This window comes from Acipenser ruthenus, chromosome 10 (assembly GCF_902713425.1).
Source record: "Acipenser ruthenus chromosome 10, fAciRut3.2 maternal haplotype, whole genome shotgun sequence".
Classification (NCBI taxonomy): domain Eukaryota; kingdom Metazoa; phylum Chordata; class Actinopteri; order Acipenseriformes; family Acipenseridae; genus Acipenser; species Acipenser ruthenus.
In genome coordinates, this window is record NC_081198.1 from 44167494 (window position 1) to 44181168 (window position 13675).

Genomic DNA, 13675 nt, shown 5'->3' on the forward strand with positions numbered 1-13675 from the left:
ATTCTTAATACTGTATAATATAATATAGAATTTATAAAAAGTCAATTATAACAGTGAAACAAGGTATATCTGTAAGTATATATATATATAAAATCCTTTCAGAAAATAGGAGTACATTTCACAGACTGGAGTAAAAGCTTTTAAAAATACTTTTTTTTATTTTCAAGCTTGCAAAAATGACTATTGTGGGAAATACATTTCCATTAAGATTTAGTGTAGGAAATGTAGGTAAAACATTTTGCATTTGTGTAGTCTGTTTGTGTAGTTACTGTATTAATGAATGCCATTCCCCTAGCTCTGACGAGCCAATAGGAGAGCTTTATGTATGCATTCGGAATAGCTGTTCTAAAGACCCTCTCTTCAGTTAATCTCACAGAATGCAGTTATTGTCCTGTTTCCCAATCAAACTGTTGTGTCAGTTTGTTGCTATTGAAGGGGGCTGTCAATCAAACATGGTGCACTAGGCTCTATTTTGATGAGTCAGAACTGCTAAGCCCTTCACAGCAGTTGTTTCAACTTACAACAAAAGTTTGAACTAATGCTGTCTTTCAGTCTGGCATTGCTGAGTGGGCAGAGGTTGTGCACATGCTGCATTTACTGGGGGGCCTGGCACTATAAAAATACTAAAGGGTGGCTTGTCCCTGACATTCACTTTGGATCTGTCCACTTCAGAACGTAAGTACTTTTGTGGTATGAAATAAATTAACACTGCAATAACTGATCTGCTTATCTGATATATTGCTAGTTACCACTATTTGAAGTAGAATGTCATAAATCCCTGAATATTATATATATCATGGACTTAAGAACAAGTGAAAAAGATGCCTATTTAAAAAAAAAAAATCCATTGAAAACCCCCAAAGAGTTGTCTTACCTTAACATTACTTTAATACAACAATCACTGTATTATACAGTAATTCAACACAAGTTTTCATTACAATTATTTGAGATAGATAGATGGATATTGAGATAGATATGGTGGGAGAATGAGGAGGTTTAGGAAAGTACAGTTAATTTAGATTACAAAGTATGCTCGTTCTTTTTCAAATACAGAAGGATCACTGACAGGAGCAAAAATGACCACACAACAGATGGAACAAACAGGACAGTGGAAAATCACTGTATGGGAGGAGGAGAACTTCCAGGGAAAACGCTGTGAGTTCATGATGGAGTGTCAAAACATCATGGAGAGAGGATTTCACAAGATTCGCTCCGTCAAGGTGGAAAACGGCCCGTAAGTCTGTCTTTCCATCTCAGTGAAATCACAGGCTCTAACCTGATGTGTAGAAAGTCAAAAGAAAAGTTGCATGCATTTTCTTTCTATTTGTTACTGTATGTTGAAAACTTTCTAGATAGTATTCAGATACGTATTGCATTGAGGGATTTTAATACTTATTACCTTTTGATATTAGAGTAAATACTGGTAGAAAATGTTCGGATAAGTGGGTACTGTACTGTAGTCTGGATTTGTCACATTTTACTTCTCGCCAAATGTGAATAGGGGAATGAGCAATATTAGGCCCTCTATCAGGATATATGTAATATACAATAATAATTGTATATTATTAATATTGACCTTCCAGCTGGGTAGGATTTGAATATCCTGAGTACCTGGGCCAACAGTTCATTCTGGAGAAAGGTGACTATCCTCGCTGGGAGGCTTGGAGCGGGAACAGCGGTTACAGAACTGAACACATGCTGTCCTTCCGACCAATCCGCTGTGCTGTAAGTGTGTCAAAGAACAATAGGTTTGAAAATGAGCATTACTTTGAAGTAAGTGTTAAGGCAAAGGCACATTTTAAGAGGGATACAATTACTAACAAGAAACCACTCACAACAACAATTTAAATGTAAATGCAATTATGAGCATATAACGCAGAATAATATTTTAACAGCTTTTTACTGTGGGTTAATTTATTTATTTATTTATTGTTTTGCAACCACTTGTAAAATTTGTTGCTGAGTTCTAATCCATATGTATTCATAAAATCATACTCATTAGTGCACTGCAAATGTTTCCTTCAGTACTTTTTCTATTGTTGTAGCTGTGCAAAGCATTGTGTGGTTCTCACCTCTTACAGACCTTTTTATTAGTCTGTGTGACTGTATTAAGAACAAAGTCAAACAGGAAAGCTGAAACTAAACATCTAGCCCTGAGCATAGCTCAAAGCTTCTATCACATGCTAGAGCTAACAATGGATACAACTCAGTATATGAGCAACATCCACTCTGTTTAATGGAATCAAAAACAGTCCAGTAAAAAAAAAAAAATATATATATATATATATATATATATATATATATATATATATATATATATATATATATATATATATATATATTCAAATGTTATTTCAAGCTGCTTACTGATGTATTTGCTTCCATATGAAATAAATCTGGATTGAGATTTATTTTTGGGAACAGACCAGAAAGGTTATTTTATTTGGGATGTTGCTCTGCATTCAGTTTTCTAACATTAACTATACAAATGATAAGAATGCATGGTCTTCAGTAGTAACAACATACTTTCCCTTTGCTTCTCTTTAGAACCACAGTGACAGCAAGGTGACTCTGTATGACTGTGAGGATTTCCAGGGTCGCAAGTTTGAAATGTGTGATGATTACCCTTCTCTGCAAGCCATGGGATGGTGCAGCAAGGAGGTTCCTTCCATTAAAGTCAACTCGGGGTCGTAAGTGTTATCACATTATTATGTTGAATACATTAAGAGGTTTTAATGATACTTTTAGCTATGGCAGACATGGTACAGGGGGAACTAACTTACTAGAGTCAAACCTGTATTTATAGCCACCTGAGCTAAGTGGTCAACTGCCATAGCAGCCAGTAAACTCCAGAACAGATTAACTTTTCAATGCATGTGAATGGCAGAGGCCCCTTGAATAAGCAGCCATGTCTCTTCAGTTAAATCATATTTCACTGTGGTTCATTTATTATCATAAAAGTTGCTCATCAAAGGTAGCAACTGTCCACATAGGGCTAAGTTGAAACAAGCAAGCTCAAGGTGAATTTGATCCTTCAGAAGGTACAGGTTATTGCATTAACACACGAACATTCTTAAAAGGGTAATTTTGTAAATGTACTCAGTACCAGGAAGGCATTTTGGTTCACAGGTATTTTACAGGTATATTTTCTTTTTGTTTTTTTACAGTTGGGTAGCTTACCAGTACCCAGGATACCGTGGATACCAATACATCCTGGAGAGAGACAGACACAATGGAGAGTACAGAAACTACAATGAGTACAGCACCCAGGCTCACACCAACCAAATCCAATCAATTCGCAGAATCCAGCACTAAATCCGACTCATACTGCTCCTGACAACAATTGTGTATTTACAATGGCATGAAATGTACTACAATAGGAAATAAAACCATTATTCAAACTATGGAAAAGAGTGCTCGTGACCATTCCTTGCTTTCAGATAGTTTCTTTTCAAAGTGTACAGCTATGGCATCACCTAGAATTTTAGGAATGAGACATAATAATAATTAAAAAAATAATAATAATTTAGATATTTTATTTAACATAATGTAATGAAAGAAACTGCAAAATGATATTGCAATGTCTACCAGAAGCCATAATAGTGGTACAGTACTGTAAATAACAGTCAAATCACAGTATGGGATAGATTATATACTGTATATATATATATATATATATATATATATATATATATATATATATATAGAACTACATTTGAAACAAGCAGCATAATGATGAAAATTCAAACAGAACATTACAGTACATTAGAGGCATATATGACATATTGTGTAGCTCTTAGTGATCTTTATTCTATTGGTATATATGTTTTTGATTTACATCTATGCATGTGGAGGACAGAGCTGGATTGTTAATTCACTATAAGAAAAAACAAAATATAATTATAAAATTTTTTTATGTTATGATAAAATATATGATGTAATATATTCCAGTTCATAATATTCAGGAAGACATTTTCAATATGCTTTGTACTGAAAATTATTATTATTATTATTATTATTATTATTATTATTATTATTATTATTATTATTATTATTATTATTATTTTTGTTACTTTTTTTCTGTAACTCAATGTCATTTTTTGTTTACCTCAATAAATACTTTTACAAACTTTGAGAACACAATGTAATCCTGACTGAAAACAATGACACTGGGTTACTATAAACTACATGTTCTAAAATAACAGCCTGACCGCATAATAGTTGTTTGACTTTGCAGATAATTTTCAATGGAGTGCAAATAAACTGTAGAAAAAGTAAAAATAATAATATAAAAAGCCTTCTGCAGGTACAGTGATATCAGGTATGTTCTTCAACAACTAACGGGAGTCCACATGCACAATTCCTAACCATGGTTAGACTACAAGTCCATTGTATTGATCTGCTGTGGTGTCCAACAACATGACTTGGCCCTTGGTTACTGGCTATCACTGATGTTGAAAGAGCCCAGTACCTTATGAAGGAACAGATTTACATTTGCATGAGCAATACAAAACCCTGATACTGTGGGTTACGCCAGGAAGCTGCTTAAGCAGTGGTAAAAGTGTATTCATAGGTAGACAGGCGAATTTGAAAAAGAAGTGCCACTTCCCAGTGGTTAATTGAGGAAATGCACAAAGGAAACCTGGAGCAACTATATATATATATATATATATATATATATATATATATATATATATATATATATATATATATATATATATATATAACCTTGTTTCACTGTTATAATTAACTTTTTATAAATTATATATTATATTATATTATATTATATTATATTATATTATATTGTATTAATAATAGTATTATTTAGTGCATTCTTATCTTATTTATAGCATTGATTTGGGTCAAGTGAACAAGTTAGGCCTACTGGGAATAAATGCGTAGCTGTAGAGATGCACTGCCTAACGGTTTTACTAAACGTTGCACATAATAGGATATGCAGACTTAAATTATGTTTGCTTATTTTCTGTCAACTAAACCACTACTGATTCAAACCATTCAGTTCATGCAGGTACTGCTTGTAAGTGCATCCGATTCTTCGTTCTCTCCTAAACATATTGGTTTATTCTCCCACTGAATCATTCCAGCAGCTAGTCTTCAGGTTAGCCACGCTGTCACATCCTGCTCAGAATTCAGATGCTGTTTATCTTTTACAGTGGTCACATCCTTGTATACACTTGGCATAAGGTAGTACTGTACAAATTCCAGACACACACCCATAAACTTAGAACTTTGCTGTACCAAAGCAGTTAAAATAAATATTCCACACCCTGACCAGGATACCTTCATAAATATTTAATTAACACACCTTTCACAAATACACTTTCCTCTCCTGAACGATTTAAACCTGTGTATGTATTTAGTTTACCTTTACAGAACTCAGCTTCCTTCAGGAAGGAACTGCCTCTTATATTATAGCATAGCTAAACATTTTGGTTGAATTCTGAAAAATAATTGTAAAGGTAAGTACTACTCTTCATAAAGTTAACATTGTATTTTATAATATTTCGTCCTATGTAAATATCATACTGTTGTGTTTAAATTCAGCATTATACTACAAAATAATGATGAAGATTTAGCAACAGTGCATATGCAATAGCTGTCAAGGGTATTATTTAATACTGTAGGTAGTTCATCACTGTGTAAGTATATTAATTAATTTTATGGATTACATAATAACAGATCCCAATTTGTTTATCATATTTTGTATTTTACCAATGTCTTTGATACATTTCATGTATTTAGATGTATTTTAGAATTCATAAAATCAACAAAATCTTTAAAATTCTGTTTTAATGATTCAGTTTGATCTACTTAGACAAAATAGCAACTGCCAAGAACAGATTCATATATACTTTAATTGATAAAAAAAATAATAACAATTAAGTTTTGTGAATAAAGATATTTGACCCATATTTGACTCCTGTGCACCCCGAGACCACTTTCAAACACAAAATATCTCGTTTTCAATCACTTGACAACACCCACAATTGATGTTTTTTGGGCACTTTTAACAAATCTGTCCTCCTGTCCCGTTGGTGGAGGATAATTTACAATCATCCTCCACCAACGGGAGCACCAAACAAACGAGCAACACAAATAATCTTTGACTCAAACAGCGACTAAGAAAAAAAAAGCATACCCCATTGAAACACATTTTCCTTAAAAATACATTATTTTTTTTGCAATTCATTATCTACCCATTTTAATTCGCCATTCCTGAATGATCAAAAACAAAATCATATTTAAGATTCTTTAATATTTACTTAATGTAGCCTATGTTATTATTATTCATTAAATTCACTTGCAATTTAAACTTTAACACCCGTTTATTGTCTTTTTTTTATTACAGATACTAATATCCATGTATTATAAAAAAAAAAAAATAGATAGGCTTCAGTGAGTTAATGGAAAATAATTGCATCTCGGGTTTCTGTGACAGTTTATAAACTACTCGACCTAACGGTCTTGTGGTTTATGACGTCACATAAACCCTAGATGGAATTATTTTCCAGTAACTCACTGAAGCCCATCTATTATTTTCTCTATATATGCAAGCCTGAGAGTAGAATTGAGTGTTCAGCTATTCCTGAAACACAAGCACTGGAAATGATGTCATTGTTGCAGTGCACCATTGCATACCCTCAGGCGATTGGCTGGATTGAGGTGCTTTGACCAGGCAGACATACCACAAACGAGTGTGCAATCAGTGTGTTGGATAATAATGGATGGCATGTATAGTTTTATTTTGTTCGTTTTTTTTCTTTCAAATGAGATAGGTTTAACTGCAGTTCTTTGATGCCCTCAACCAAATTCGGTATACTGTATTAAACAATGGACAAAACATGTACAAATAATTCAGATAATATTGACTGTATATTTTGAAAACTTTACTTGAAAAATCTCCTTCATGCTGGGCTTGTTTTAAGTTGCCTGCGATCCTGTTTAAAGACTCAGGCAGCTAAAGCAAGTCTGGAAAGCAGGAGCAAACTGCGTTTGGAAATACAGAAAGTAATATATTATTGTATAATTGTGCTCCTCATCAATAGTATTGTATTATTCAGCATTTCTAAATTACAAACCCTAGTTATCTTATCTTCATTAAAATCACTATGTAAGGAAGACAAACCAGTCTTTTTCAATGTCATCATTGGATATGCTTGCCTAGCGGAACTGAGGCACCTGGCCAGACAGCCATTGTTGTCCTTTTATCTTCTGAAATCAAATTGTTGAACTCAGGTATATGGGCACCACCTTACTTACCAAAGTGGACAGGTCAGAGGGAAGGGTCCAGATTCCTGGTACTGGGCATTACCAGCACATGCATTGTTTGTGTAACATTTTAAACAGAGAAAAGTTATATTAAAATATACAATACATCTGGATGTTTATTGATCCCATAAACTGTAAGTCATATGACTGTATTATGTACACACAATGAAATGATGCCACATCATCGTAATTCTATGGATTAAGTTACACCAAGCCATGCTGTATGGACCTCAAGGGGTTTAACTGCTGAGAATTGTTTTTCAAGGGTCACAGAAAACAGAACCAGGGGCCACGGGTGGTATCTGAGGAAAGGCATATTCAGAACCGAGGGGAGAAGGAGCTTTCTCAGGGAAAGGGTGCTGAAACATTGGAACAGGCTTCCAGACAGAGTTGTTGAAGCAGACTATCGGATCCTTAAAGAATAGACTGGAAGCTGTCATGAACAATACTGTAAAACCCTCTCTGTGACCATAATAAAATCTTTAGCTAGCCGCCTGGAGGAAGGGCAGTCCTTTTAGCCACAGATTCCCAGAGGTTTTCTACTTGGTTAATGTTTTGTTTTGTTTTTCCTCTCCTAATGGAGTGCTAACGGATCACGCTTGTATCAAAGCGAGAGAGCATAGGTGGGCCGGATGGACTTTTCTCGTTCTAGAATTTCTTGTGTTCTTATGATGTCAGTATTTTATGGTTAAGACACCTACCTGGCTGAGCTATTAAGAACTATACAGCGTCTTGCAAACCACTTGTCCAATTTTGATAAAACTGAACATTAGCATTTGTTATGACATGCTATTATAAATGCTGAGAATGTAGGCCATGATGATGTAAGGGTCTTGGGATCTACCTCAGGTAATGTCAAAAACACTCCTGACCTCAACACCTCCTTGGATGGATGTAAAAACCTTTCTTGCAAGCCATTCCCACTATAATAATGGCACTACAGCCATGACACTTGTTGGGTGGCATGCATTTATAAAATGACAATCATTTTTAAAACTTTAAAAGCATAAAAACAAAACATGAGTCAATACGATCAGTATTAAATGGCGTGTGTGTCCCTGCATGTGCAACTTCCCCTAGAAAAGCTCCCTTTTTGTATCACTTGAGCCCACTCCTTACAGTGGACCCATTATTCCTCAGGTAAGCAGTTGGAACACTATCTAGAACTCTTCTTTATCTTCAGACATGTCCTTCAGGTGGAATAATCTTTTCTTCAGACTTGATAAAATAGAAGTACACTATTTTACAGTATTCTGTAAAATTTGACGCTACTACTACATACACCAGTCAATTTTGTTACAATTTTTAAAGTAAATATAATCACTAATAACTTTGCTTTCAAAGTCTAAAAAATGTTGTATAAAGTTATGTGAAACACGTGGTATCCCACACAGGGCTACTCAAACAGTATGCCAGTATCTGATTTATTTATTTGTTTATTTTTCCATGACTCACTATTGAAAACTAGAGGTTATTTTAAATAACATAACACGAAAAACATAAATTATTGAATACCAGCTGGTTTTAAACATTGTGTTTATAGTTAACCTTATAATTCTATAGCCATCGCCCGATTTTATTTTATTGTTAATTTAATGTAAGTATTGCCTTAGATTTTCCGTCTTTTTTTACAACTGAACTGTTTGCCTTAGACCTATTGCATAATTTGACTGGTATAGTCTATAGGATTACATTTATGTCATGATTTCTCGCGACTTTATCATCGTTTATCCTATAGTAAATCATTATTTCAGAAAAGCCACATATAGATAATGACTAACCCCAGTTCCATGCCAGACTGGAGACACTTTGTTACTGTTTTCATAGATGCAATGAAGCAGAATTTGAAAAGGCAAATATATTTATTCCGATGCGAACCACGCGATTCTGTTTACAAAGAGTTAAAAGGCGGAAAATCGAACGGATCTGAATAGGTTTCCATGTCAAACACTTCAATTCTCCATAGTAACTCTGATCTTAACTCGGAAACTTTATTAAAACGCGATGGATGATTGATAAAGCAGAATTTCTACCTGCTTTTTCTATTTTTTTATTGCGGAGACTGGGCTAGATGACAGATTTAAATTGCTCTTTTAATTAAAGCGATGCTTTAAAGGAAATTACAGTCTGAATGGTGTCCCAGAAATGGGGTCTGTGACTGTTGCCTAGAAACTTTATCAATCCGTTTCAAATTTATTCCAGATCACAGTTCTGAGATAAAGTTTAATAAAAATCCTCTCCCCAATGAAATCCGGCCCTTTCAGATCAACCAGCTACAATGAAACCGAACTGTGGAGCAAACCTTATGCTTAACATGTATCTCCCAGGTATTTGTATTGTTATTATTATTATTATTAGTAGTAGTAGTAGTAGTATTAATATTATTATTATTATTACTATTATTTAGTTATTCATCAACAACTTAAAAATAGCTAATTGTATGCGATGTTGTATTATTATTATTGGTAATAATAGAAAGAGGTGCTTTGTGATCTATTTTCTCTTTCAATGAGCCGGTTTTAAAACCTCTCGTCTCACTGACGGAAATCGGATTTCCTTTTTCCTGAACGCGTTTCCTGATTTCACCTTCAAAAACTCTGAAAGGAAACTTACAAAAGAAAAAAAAAGAAGAATCAGCAAATTGAACCACAAATAAAAATAAAATAATAATAATAATAATTGAATAATATGTTGTTTTAAAATATCACATACAAATATAATATATATATATATATTTTTGGTTTCATAAAATCATCCACTGCATATATGTATTTTGAAAGAATTTTGTTTTACCATCAATATATTAGCATTTGTACATTTTAATGACTTAAAAAAAAACGCGTATTTTGTCGCTTTGAAAATATATGTAAAATAGTTAGTAAAAACGTACACATACATTGATATTGTATAATATATGGTAATATAGACTCCTTTTAACGTATCATTTTGTTTTATTTTATAGACCATGGAACGGAACATTTCTTGAAAGACGAGAAAGCTTCCTCATGGTCGCCCATAAATCCGGGAGTGCAGAAAGGCAAGCTGATTTCAACTTTAACTTTCAGTTATATATATATATATATATATATATATATATATATATATATATATATATATATATATATATATATATATATATTTAAGTGTGGTTTTGTATTTGAAAAGCTTTAAAAATCCACAAGGAAGTACTGTGTCTTCGCAAGGGCAATAATACAAATGTGTTCAGTGGCAAAATAAACATTATGGGGTTTAATTAATTTTCGTTTATAGGCTAACGTAAGCTATAATTTAATCAATTTTCATATTCAAATGCATTTGTTTCTAATTTCTTTTTAAACCCATTTAATTTATCAAGGTGTATCTCTAAACGACTATACTGGTGACGAATGTATACCAATTCATGTCATGTAATATGTAATAGATATGCAATTGATATTACATTTACGTTCAATTATTCCTTGTTACTTTCCATTAACATTTAAGTCAGATTAACTGTATTTTCAATTAAAACATGTAAACAATGGGGAATTACATATTCATCATATGATCCTGTAACCAAAACAAAATGAGCAGTTTCAAAAGGATTTTGGTCCAAGCATAAAATACTAATAATTTACTATAAACAAAAAAAGTTTATTTAATTTACATGGGATAAGCAATTACATTACACTGTATAGTATTCAAAAATATATTTCTAAAATTGTGAACTAGCTGCATAATTTAGTAGTGCGGATTACTCTTTAAACATAGACATATTGAGATAAATGCAAAACTAGGATTACATTTCACTTGATTTACAGTTTGATCATAACTCAGTGTGTCTGTGATGATTAAATCGATCAATAAACAGCAATAATAAATAATAATAATAATAATAATAATAATAATAATAATAATAATAATAATAATAATAATAATAATAATAAAAACACTTTGTTTTACAAACTTTATTTTCAGTGGATAAACCTCATATAAAATAAGTATATCAGCACATTCAAAAATGTTATTTACATTTATTTACGTCTGTGAAACATTTGTATGTCAGGACCGAGAGTGAACAATAATAAATTCGATTTAGGTGCGGTAGTTGTAACTGAGATACACAGACGTCATAAACATACCCTGTTTACATAATACAAAAATACGTTTTGCTCACTCAAAACTGGATGTCTAAAAGATTAATTTTGAATCATTTATATATTTTAGAATTTGAACTTTATATACAGAACATCTGACTGTATTTTGAATAGTGTATACTGTATTGGTTAATTGATTTAAAACTTGATATTGTGGTTACTCATATGGTTTCCAGTGTTAATGTGCATTACAGCTGTATTAGGAGGAAATCTGATAACGCTTAATATTGCGTGGCGTAAATTAATATTTAATAGATATGCAATTCCATATTAAATTAATGTTAAATTAATATGTAACAGATATGCAATTGATATTAAATTTACGTTCAATTATCCCTTGTTACATTCCATTAACATTTAAATCAGATTAACTGTATTTTCAATTAAAACATGTAAACAATGGGAAATTATTACATATTTTCAAGGGTAACAAAACGTAATATAAATGGACGTGATATGCAATTACATTTTCAATCGACATTTGGTTAACATTTAGGAAGAAACCAGCTATTGCATATTTATTCAATATTAATTTAACATTAATTTAATATGCAATTGCATATCTATTTCATATTAATTTATGCTGCGCAATATAAAGCGTTACCGACAATCTCTCCAGCGAAGATTCACTTAATATCCTGCTGTAGTAGTGGTCATCCAGGACAGTGTTTATTATAAAATATTGCTGTTTTTTTTCTAGGCAGCGGACAGATTCAACTATGGCAGTTTCTGCTGGAACTCTTATCTGACAGCTCCAATATAAACTGCATTGCCTGGGAAGGAACTAACGGGGAGTTTAAACTCACTGACCCGGACGAGGTAGCTAGGCGATGGGGTGAGAGGAAAAGCAAACCGAACATGAACTACGACAAACTGAGCCGAGCACTCCGCTATTACTATGATAAAAACATCATGACCAAAGTCCATGGGAAACGTTATGCGTATAAATTTGATTTCCACGGCTTGGCACAAGTCTGCCAGCCTACGTCAACCGAGCACTCTCTGTATAAATTTCAGAGTAATTTCACCCCGATCCCCTTCTCCGGGATCTCCAAACTGAATCTCGTAACACCGGGAGTGTCTGCCTCTGGGTTCTCCTATTGGGCTGGATCCACACCGACTCTATACCCCAGTCATAGCTTGCAACCACCGGGACCTTTCAGCTCTGTGACTGCCTCTCATATCAGCGGTATTAATAATATTAACAATTTAAATAACATAAATCACCATTACCATTAAACTCACATTGTGTCAGGCAGCATCACACTATTAAACTATTAAGACACTGTAGCATCATTTGTTTATTTGGGGGTTATGTGTACAGATCATGTTAATAAAAATACACTGTGGTTGTTTTCTTTAAATCTTTATGCTGCTTATGAAGAATGGATTTTAAAATGTTCACTTTTTTTCTTTACTCAGAAAATCGCTTTCATCAATGTCTACTGTTTGCAGCATGTATTGCCAGTACGACAACAGAAGAAGTACTGCATGGCATGCATAATTAATGTTCTAATATTAAAATATTTGAGTTATGTAAAATCTGTATGCATTGATCACGTTGGTTCTTGTATAGTTATAACATCGGTGTAGTTTAGAGCATGTCAAATTAAGTGTTAAGACTTTCACCCATGCTCTGTTCATATATATATATATATATATATATATATATATATATATATATATATATATATATATATATATATATATATACACACACACACACACACACACACACACACACACACACATATATATATATATATATATATATATATATATATATATATATATATATATATATATATATATATATATAACGTAAAGCCTCTCATACATCGAAGATTGTGTTGATGCAGCAGAGTAGTTGAATGTGTAGATAAACGTGGAAACAATCATGACATTATTATATTTATAAATTTATTTCAAAAAGGGTTCTAGCGCCACCTGGTTTATGCACATAAAAAGCCCTAATAAACATTATTATGCTTTTGTGTTATTTCCAGTGCTGTGGACATGCTTATCACATTAAAATGGTCCATGCTGACGACCCCCCATAAAAATGATCAGTACTGTATGTTTATGAGATTTATACAGATATGTTGATGATATGCACATTGTTTTTTTTTTCCTAAAAAAATCACCCTTTACCTGTAATGCATATTTAAACATAAGTCCTAATATGTCAAGTGCAAATACTTGTTTCATTTTAGTTTTTCTTCAAGACTAGTATATGCATTGTATTTCTT

The 13675-nt window shown here is 32.7% G+C and overlaps 2 protein-coding genes across 2 annotated transcripts; both read left to right on the forward strand.

The window, feature by feature from the left end:
* Positions 1-567: 567 nt before the first annotated feature.
* Positions 568-3411, forward strand: LOC117413403 (beta-crystallin A2-like). Its single transcript, XM_034022556.2, has 5 exons — positions 568-675; positions 1054-1234; positions 1584-1725; positions 2548-2690; positions 3168-3411. Exons 2-5 carry the CDS (start codon positions 1077-1079, stop codon positions 3313-3315), a joined length of 591 nt encoding a protein of 196 aa, XP_033878447.1. The 5' UTR covers positions 568-675; positions 1054-1076; the 3' UTR covers positions 3316-3411.
* Positions 3412-9403: 5992 nt separating this feature from the next.
* Positions 9404-13056, forward strand: LOC117400718 (protein FEV-like). Its single transcript, XM_034001012.3, has 3 exons — positions 9404-9617; positions 10253-10327; positions 12127-13056. The coding sequence occupies exons 1-3, from the start codon at positions 9569-9571 to the stop codon at positions 12663-12665; spliced, it is 663 nt and encodes a 220-aa protein (XP_033856903.3). The 5' UTR covers positions 9404-9568; the 3' UTR covers positions 12666-13056.
* Positions 13057-13675: the final 619 nt, after the last annotated feature.

Bases quoted from the DNA above. Each gene is read 5' to 3' on its own strand.
- LOC117413403 (XM_034022556.2), top strand. From the start codon at position 1,077: ATGACCACACAACAGATGGAACAAACAGGACAGTGGAAAATCACTGTA. The intron at 1,726-2,547 runs GTAAGTGTGTCA...GCTTCTCTTTAG, and splicing joins TCCGACCAATCCGCTGTGCT to AACCACAGTGACAGCAAGGT. The intron at 2,691-3,167 runs GTAAGTGTTATC...GTTTTTTTACAG, and splicing joins ATTAAAGTCAACTCGGGGTC to TTGGGTAGCTTACCAGTACC.
- LOC117400718 (XM_034001012.3), top strand. From the start codon at position 9,569: ATGAAACCGAACTGTGGAGCAAACCTTATGCTTAACATGTATCTCCCA. The intron at 9,618-10,252 runs GTATTTGTATTG...TTTATTTTATAG, and splicing joins GCTTAACATGTATCTCCCAG to ACCATGGAACGGAACATTTC. The intron at 10,328-12,126 runs GCAAGCTGATTT...TTTTTTTTCTAG, and splicing joins AAATCCGGGAGTGCAGAAAG to GCAGCGGACAGATTCAACTA.